We start from the raw sequence: 8,691 nt of genomic DNA, 5'->3' as shown, positions 1-8,691 counted from the left end.
ACGCTAACAGCGACAACAGTTATCTTTAATTTTACCCTAGCAGATAGACACTATTACCATAGATCCCTATAAGGCTCATACTGATGACGTAACTATGGGTACAGTAATAGCGGCCATATTGCTTACTGGCAATTAGTTACAGAGTAAATAGACTGTATCAATTTGAGCTCGGGCTAATGACGTATTCGCCTTGGTGATTTCCTAGGAATGATTTACCGGCAGCCATCTTGGTTTAGGGCAAACAGTCTCATTCGGACTGTATGAATTGTACAGACGATTCAGTGTTTTGGCTTTTCGCTTCTACAGTTCACCAGGGTAATGTAGAATGTGGTTACTCAATACCACGCGTTTATAGAGAAATGAATATTAAGTGTCAGAAATATTGCCCAAAAGAAACATGGCGGAAGTGACTTCCCCTCCTTATGCAGAGGCTGTTTCTGCTGGTTGAATTAGCTCCTGTATTTGGCTGTCACCTTTAGACTCTGCACTCTACAATCTAGAAGATCAGAGCTGTTACTGAGGTGAGCTGGGTATGGCTGCAGGGGGCACCAGGCTCTGCTCTGTGATTGAACTACAAGTCCCAGCACGCCCTACTAGATCTCAGCAGGTGCAGGGGGCATCAACACTGTCTGCTCTGTGTATCTGTGGTTGATCTATGAGTCCCTAATAGATCATTGCTGCAGGGGGCATCACCTGTCTCTGCTCTGTTTGCCTGTGGTTGAACTACAAGTTCCAGCATGCACTGTTAGATTATATTAGGTATGGCTGCAGGGGGCTTCACCAGTCTCTGCTCAGTGGATGTGGATCTGTGGTTGAACTACAAGTCCCAGCATGCCCTGCTAGATTATATTAGGTATGGCTGCAGGGGGCATCATCAGTCTCTGCTCTGTGTGCCTGTGGTTGATCTATGGATCTCAGCATGTCCTACTAGATCACAGTAAGATGTTATGATTTGTATGGAGTTCCATGAATGTTAGGGGCTGATGTATTAAAGCTTGCTCAAAGGAAAATGTAGCCATTGCCCATGGCAGCCAATCAGGTTTCTGCTTATGTCTTTCAAAATGCTTTAAAAAAATAAGAGGTGGAATCTGATTGGTTGCCAGAGGCAATGTTTCCACCTTTGCACCATCTCACCCATAGTGGTTAATGTATAAAAAATATTAGGCATGAACTGAAATGTCTGTCATGCTGAATTCCCATTAATTTCTCTGGAAAGCAACATTCATGGGAACATATCCAGCATTTGTAGGCATCAGCAAAGAGATGATACATTGAGGGGAGTGAAAGACCTCCTGTTGTAGATTTTCAGTGGGACATTATAATTTCGGTGTTCCTCCACTTTGTACAATAGTTATTTAATACGATGGTCACTTGACAATACTCTGTAATATGTGTAGAAACCTGATAGTAAGTTTCAAGCTGGGTGTCTGTCCAGTGCAGAATCTGTCAGAAATCCCAGACAAAGAAGTCCGTTAAGCCCCGTTCACACGGGGTAAGAGGGGGCGGATTTTGGTGGAATCCACGTCCTAATCCACCCCCTCACAATGGTGGTCTATGTAGACCATAAACAAGCTGCCCTTTCTTCAGGCGGATTCTGCGGCTGAATCAGCTGCAGCGTCCGCCTCGCAGCAGCACGGTCCAGACTAGGCCCATTCATTTGGGCCTAATCCAGAGTGGAAAGCCGCGATGGGATGCCGTATACTGCACCGTCATTCCGCGACGGAATATGCACCGTGGAATCGCCGTGTGAACGGGGCCTTATGGTCCCTCAGGATCTGTTCATCATTAGAGACAATGATGTGCCCTTACTCCTTTCCACCATAACCAGTTTTGGTCATTCTGACAGAGGCCCATTTTCCAAATCTGATATGTGTCACTATTAGAGATGAGCGAACACTGTTCGGAACAGCCGTTCCGAACAGCACGCTCCCATAGAAATTAATGGAAGCGTCTGGCACGCGGGGGGTTAAGCGACCGGCCGCCGGCAAAGCGTACGTGCCAGGTGCTTCCATTCATTTCTATGGGAGCGTGCTGTTCGGGGTTTTCTGGCCCCAAATTGAGTTTTTATACTTGACCCCGACAGATCATTACTGATGACTTGTCCTGTGGATAGGTCATCAGTGTTAAAAATCAATTTGCGGTGAGAAAACCCCTTTGATGGGTACCTGAATTTTCATGAAAAATAGAAATATCTTGCCGGTGTGAGAAAGTGAAGGGTGTGGTTTGGGAGAACAGGTAAGTTCCAATCAGACACTTAAAGGGTGTGTGGTGAAAAGCCAACAGCAAGGGGGCAACATAGTGTCTCAGTGGTTAGCACTGCAGCCTTGCATCGCTGGAGTCCTGGGTTCGAATACCACCAGGAACAACATCTGCAAGGAGTTTGTATGTTCTCCCCGTGTTTGCATGGATTTTCTCCCATTCTACAAAGACATACTGGTAGGGAAAAAAAATGTACATTGTGATCCCTATATCTACAAAAAAAAAAAAAAAAAAAAAAAAGCCAACTGCAAGAAAGCAATGAGTTTGTAGCTAAGAATATGATATGTTACCAAGCCCGACGTGAAAGTACAGACGAGGCCGCACCAGGTCCCTGAGACTCGTCGACAAGCCATTTCGGGGGCGGTGCAGAAAATGTCAAAATTGAGGAGTCCAAAAGTGAATGAGCCAGTCCCATTGTCCTAGTTCCCAAACCAGATGGGACATTGCATTTCTGCAACGATTTCAAACTAAAACTAAAGGTGTCTAGGTTTGACACCTACCCTATGCCTCGGGTAGACGAAGTTACTGAAACACTTGATCTCACTAAGGGGTACTGACAGGTACTCCTCACAGACAGCACCAAAGAAAAGACTGCCTTTATCACCCCTGAGGGACTTTTTCACTATGTCATGTTCCTGTTCGGGCTCCATGGGGCCGCAGCCACGTTCCAACGGCTAATGGACATAGTGTTGAAACCTCAGAAAATACGCCTCAGCATATCTGGATGACATCATCATTTTCAGCAATGACTGGGAGAGTCACCTGCCCAAGGTACAAGCTGTAGTGGATTCTCTGAGAGTAGCCGGGCTGACTGCTCACCTCAAAAAGTGTGCTTTGGGGATGGAGGAGACGCTATTTGGAGTATGTGATCGACCGTGGAATAATCAAACCCCAAGTCAACATGGTAGATGCTATCCGGGAATGGCCTCGACCTCTGAGCACCAAACAAGTTCAGTCATTCCTGGGCATTGTTGGGTATTACAGGCGGTTTATACCCAACTTTGCCACGGTATCTGCTCCCCTGATGGACCTTCTAAAGGGTCCGTTATGGTGCAGTGGAATGACCAGGCCGAAAAATGCTTTTCAGGCGCTATAGGTGGCCCTTAGTGGATCTCCTGTCCTCATTACGCCCAACTTTAGGAGGGAGTTTGTGTTCCAGACGGACGCATCAGATGTAGGGCTGGGAGCTGTCCTGTCTCAGGAGGTGAATGGAGAAGAACATCCGGTCACCTACCTGAGCAGGAACTCACACCAGCAGAAAAGAACTACAGCATGGTGGAGAAAGAGTGCCTGGCCATAAAATGGGCATTAGAGGCCCTGAGGTACTACAGTACTTGCTGGGGAGGCAGTTCCGTTTAGTGACCGACCACTTGCCCCTCACTTGGATGAGCAGGACCAAGGACAAGAATGCCATCGTGACTAGATGGTTCTGGTCCCTTCAAAACTTTAGATTCACAGTGGAGCTCAGAGCCGGGAAACTGCAAGGCAATGCGGATGCCGGACTCATTGTTTATTGTCTGGTGTTCGCCCAAGGGGTCAGAACTGAGGGGAAGTTATGTGAGAAAGCGAAGGGTATATTTTGGGAGAACAGGTGCTTTCAGCGTCTCTGTGTCCCTGTTTCCTGCACTGCCACCAAGTATCTACCTGAGCGGTTCCCCACGCCGCGCTGTCTTGTCTCTGGCTGTATAAGCTTTCATACGAGATGTCCTATCAGTTTTTCTGCTGCTAATATTTATTTCTCTTGCTTATATAGCGCCAACATATTCCACAGCGTTTTACCTTTCCCACAAACCTTTACGTCAATCTGCTCCGCTCCCCTTGCTCTATAACATTCTGCCTGTAGAGCACACAGTATTTTCAGTGTGACAGGTTTCTTTAAGATTCACCAGGTTACCCAGTTGGATGACCCACGCTACATCTGCTATCTAATATTCTATGTGAGTGTTAAAGCCAAAGGTACAATAGGACATGACAGAGAAGGACTTTAATAGCTCTACACGGTAGAGTCCCAAGTCCAGCCATTGTATCACTACAATCAGGATAAGCAAATAATACGGTGCGAGTAGTGATCTGTGATACACTGTCACTGTGGTGATAGGATCTGCGCGGAGACCTGTCCTCATACACAACAACATCTGCTGCACATAATCCTCGGGTTCCATTTTTCGTTCTCCCTCTTATTAGTAAGTATAAAGCTTTGTCTATCTGAAGGATGTATCCTATCGGCTTTAAGGGTGTATTCACACATGCCAGATTTGTTTCATACATTTCTGCAAACGAATATCTGTTTCATGTATTTGAATTGGATTGTTTCTACAGCGGGTGCATTGAGTTCTGCAATAACCAAATCAGTACAAAATGTCTGCACAATATATGTCGTGTGTAAATGTACCCTAATAAGATTTGTATCTGTGCGTAATACAAAAGCATTAAAAGTAGTGGTCCAGGATCTAGTGGGTGGATAGAGGTTGTACCCTCTAAATAGGGGAAGGGACTGAGTCCCGGGTATACAGTGTTGTAAAATACATCTCTGGGGCCTTCTCAAGGTGGGACTTGTTATGCCATTATATAGATTCATTCATATACTTTGCAATGTAGAGCATGGATAAAGAAATGTAAGCAAGCAATCCCTAATACAGGTCTGGATAAATCGCCTTTGGGCGGGAGAGGTGGGTGACCATGGCATTTGAGGAGTTTCACGCAAGGAGTGTTTTCCACTCTCAGGGCTCGTTCACATCTGCGGCCGGTCTCCGTTCATGCAGGTTTCCGTTTCCTGCACAAAACAGAGGCAGGAGACGGAAAGCTGCAGGACTCTTTCATACCCATTCATTTGAATGGGTTTAAAAGATGTCCAGCCGTGAGCGTTTTATGCTCTCCGCCACAAAACCATTTTTTTTAAAGTCAGACATGCAGTACTCTGTGTCCGATTTTAAAAAAACGGTTTCGCGGCGGAGAGCATAAAACGCTCACCGGCGCTCTCGGTCGGACCTGGTCTGACAGCTTTCCGTCTTCTGCATGCAGAAGACGGAAAGCTGAGAACGGACTCCAGGCGCTAGTGTGAACCCAGCGTCAGCCCATTTTAGCTCCAGGATACAATCGCATGTTTTCCGTAGCAGTCAGGGCCTAACAAAGGTCCTCACCTCATCCATAGGTATCTTTGTATTAAAGGGGTTGTCCAGGAAGTAGTAATTTACTCACCTGGTCCTGGGGATTGCCGATGATGGTACCAATGGCTAGTAACTCGAGTGGTACTAGATGATCACGTGGCCAAACACTGCTCATCTGCTTGGTCGTCACTATACATGACAATACATAGTGACCAAACTGAGTCTAGCCAAGTAGTCTCAACAGCTCTTGCGTAGTGTTTTTGTGTCAAACAAACAAACCTGTGTAGTCATCCTCCGCAGTCCCACTCCCTTCTACCTGTCCTCTACTATACGTCTCTGTATGTGACCACAACTTAGAGGACAAATAGAAGTGATGAGACTATAGGTCTCCATTTGTAGCTGTAGGAACAAAATGGTAGCAGATATTTCATGTACACCTTTTGTAAAGTGGCTTCTTTTTTTACCTTGAGGTTTACTTCGGACGATAAAACAATGGTCTGGGAAGGTGGAAAGAGCCTTAAAGTCTCACTTGTTACCTGTTAGCCATCCTCTCTTATGTGGCATATGGACGGTGACAACAGATATCTGGTTGGTTGTTCAGTGACATCTCCAGTGTATGACACAATATTGTTTGTCAAGCAGATTAACAATGACCACCGCCACAGTTCAAGATGACCTGCTGCCTGATTTACCCAGCGGACCTCTAAGTGAATACCGCCGGAAGGCCTCCTTCAATTGGAAAGACATGGTGATGTTTTTGGAAGATGAAGACATTATCGCTTTTAAGGTATGGCACATTAAGTAAGGCCTTCAGAAGCAAACCTGTGGCTCTCCAGCCAGAGCTGTTTTAATACTCTAATGGGCCCTGTGTAAAGGTTTCGGAAGTGGGCCCCCAATAATTTAATGTATTCTCATGTGGCCCCCACTCATTGACCATAGATATGTGTGATATATAAATTAAACAAAAAAACAAAGTTATATTCCCCCCTCTGGACATAGTGAGGTCTGCAGGACGCCATTCATTGCGTCTCCATAATGCTTGAATGGTGGAACACGGAACTGGTAGCTTCCTTCGTCACCATTGTATTCAACTTCATCTACCTTCTGAGGACGCAGATGAAGTTGAGATCTCTGCCTGCCACCCGGAATAGCGGGACTGTCCTGCTCAATCTGGATTGGCAGAGGGGGCCCTTACTACCATAGGGCCCAGTGCGGTGCTCCATTTGCACTATGGTTAAAGTGGCCCTGTTTCCAGCTGATGTAAAACTCCAACTCCCATGCATGGAAAGCTGCTGGTTGATAGGATATTGGGAGTTGATGTTTTCAGTTTTAGGGCTAGTTCACACGTGATTATGTGTGTGCATATTCCGTCACGGCTTTCCACTCCGGATTAGGCCCAAATGAATGGGCCTAGTCCGGAGGGTGCTGTCGCGAGGCGGACACCGTGGCTAATTCAGCCGCGGAATCCACCTGAAGAAAGGGCAGCTCATTTCTTTTTTCCGCTATCGGTCTACATAGACCACCATTGTGATGGGGTGGATTATGATCTGAATTCTGCGCCAAAATCCGCCCCCTCTTGCCCCGTGTGAACGGGGCCTTAACTGTAAGTTTGGAGTAGTGTCTTATAACTCCCTTCTCCTTACTATGTCCTACTCAGAGGTCTATAAAGCTGAGCTATGGCGTACTTTATATAAGGCTTCTCACCAGGGATGTGGAGTCAGTATGCCAGACCTCCGACTCTTCTTTTTCTCCATAACCCATCTCTAAGACCTGCTCTGACTCCTCTATAAATCACAGCCAAGATTAGTCAGAAGCAGTAAAGATCATTAAGAGTCAAAAAATGTAATTCTTATGGAAATAAATATACAACAAACTATAAAGTCGCTCTCGGTAACTTTTTTATGACTTTGATTCCGTCTCCAGAGCCTTACTTCTCACAACTGACCTTTCAATTTTTATTATTTTTCTGTCCTTAGAAAAATATCTTCTCCACACTTGAGAATGATCCACTTTTCTACCGTCAACCTGGAGAGGATCTGCCTTTGGAGAAGTACAGAGAATTGACGTTTCGACGGTGCAAGAGGATATTTGAATACGACTTTCTGACTTTTGAGGCAACCATGGAAAAACCGCAGAAATTACTTTTTCTTATCAACTGTCTGGGCATGTACGACTGGTCCCTGGCTGCTAAATATTTCCTAGACACGCAGGTTAGTCCAAAGGTTTCTTCACTGTCTAGTCAGAGTTACAAAGGCTATATCCAAATGTGCGGATATTTAATGGCTCAAATTAATCTAAGATGAAAAAGCAACTTTGCGATCCATTAAAAATCTTCTACCATATTTTTCTCTACAGTTGCAGTGCAGATCTTTGTGTTTCCTTGGTATCAGACTACAAATAATCGCTAGGTAGTCTGATTGTGAAGTCATACTGTCTTCTCTATTTCCCCTACTTCTGGATAGTATAATATATGTATATTAGGAAGAACTAGGGGACAAATGGAAGGGAATAAGTCTGCAGGGTCAGACTAACCAAACATTTGTTGTCTGTTGCTGTGGAGACACATAGTAGTGCATATCTGCTGTAGACACAAGGTAGGAATTTTTCAATTAAGACTATTACTAAACCTGCTTTTTGATTAAAGATGTACTGGAGTAAAAAAAAAAAAATGTTTGGAATAGTGAACATAGAGCAAAAAGAATTCTGTTTATTGATTACTTAAAGAGGATCTTTCACGACCTCTGCTAATTCAAGTTCCTCTCCACTGTTTCCAGCACAATTGGATTTTTCTCTCTAGCCCACATCATTCCTGAGCAACAAGCGCAGTTAGTTTTGGTGCCTGATGTGCTATTTAAGCTTTGTAATGTTAGGAGGGCGGTGTCAAGCAGGGGGCGTGATTCAGAGCTCCAATCAGAGGCAGCCAGTGTCAGAGCTCAGAATCACACGCCTTGTCTGCTCCTGCCTGACACCACCCTCCTGACAGTACAGAGTCTAAATGCCATATCAGACACCAAAACTAACAGCACTGATTGCTCAGGAATGGTGGGGGCTAGAGAAAAAATTTCAACTGTGCTGGAATCAGCTGTACCAGAATCTGTGGAGCAGTAACTACTAAATGATGTAAAGAACTGGACTTGTTGGAGGTGGAGAAAGGTCCTCTTTAACCACTTCCTGACCACCTATAGAGTATTTACTTCCGGAAGTGGCTCTCTTGTTCTGCAAGGACGTACCAGTACGTCCTTGCAGTTTTCAGCAGTTGCACATAATGGTGCAGCTGTAGAAACAGTGAGCTGGTTGTATCTACAGCTGGAGCTCCCCTAGAGAA

The 8,691-nt window shown here is 45.3% G+C and overlaps 1 protein-coding gene across 3 annotated transcripts in view; it reads left to right on the top strand.

The window, feature by feature from the left end:
• The first annotated feature begins 242 nt into the window (after nucleotides 1-242).
• Nucleotides 243-8,691, top strand: part of ACOX3 (acyl-CoA oxidase 3, pristanoyl) — a 76,015-nt gene continuing 67,566 nt past the window's right edge. The window contains exons 1-3 of one of the 3 annotated variants that reach the window (XM_075260555.1): nucleotides 243-315; nucleotides 6,009-6,153; nucleotides 7,343-7,576. In XM_075260555.1, coding sequence (XP_075116656.1) covers nucleotides 6,016-6,153; nucleotides 7,343-7,576 — 372 coding nt within the window. In that variant the 5' untranslated portion in view covers nucleotides 243-315; nucleotides 6,009-6,015. Of the gene's footprint in view, nucleotides 316-359; nucleotides 522-4,263; nucleotides 4,443-6,008; nucleotides 6,154-7,342; nucleotides 7,577-8,691 lie in introns of those variants that run through there. The other 2 variants (XM_075260574.1, XM_075260564.1) reach the window with 2 other exon arrangements.

The sequence above is a fragment of the Leptodactylus fuscus genome, chromosome 1 (assembly GCF_031893055.1).
Source record: "Leptodactylus fuscus isolate aLepFus1 chromosome 1, aLepFus1.hap2, whole genome shotgun sequence".
Taxonomy (NCBI): domain Eukaryota; kingdom Metazoa; phylum Chordata; class Amphibia; order Anura; family Leptodactylidae; genus Leptodactylus; species Leptodactylus fuscus.
Note: the sequence above shows the minus strand (reverse complement) of the source record. Positions and strands in the feature narration are given on the sequence as shown.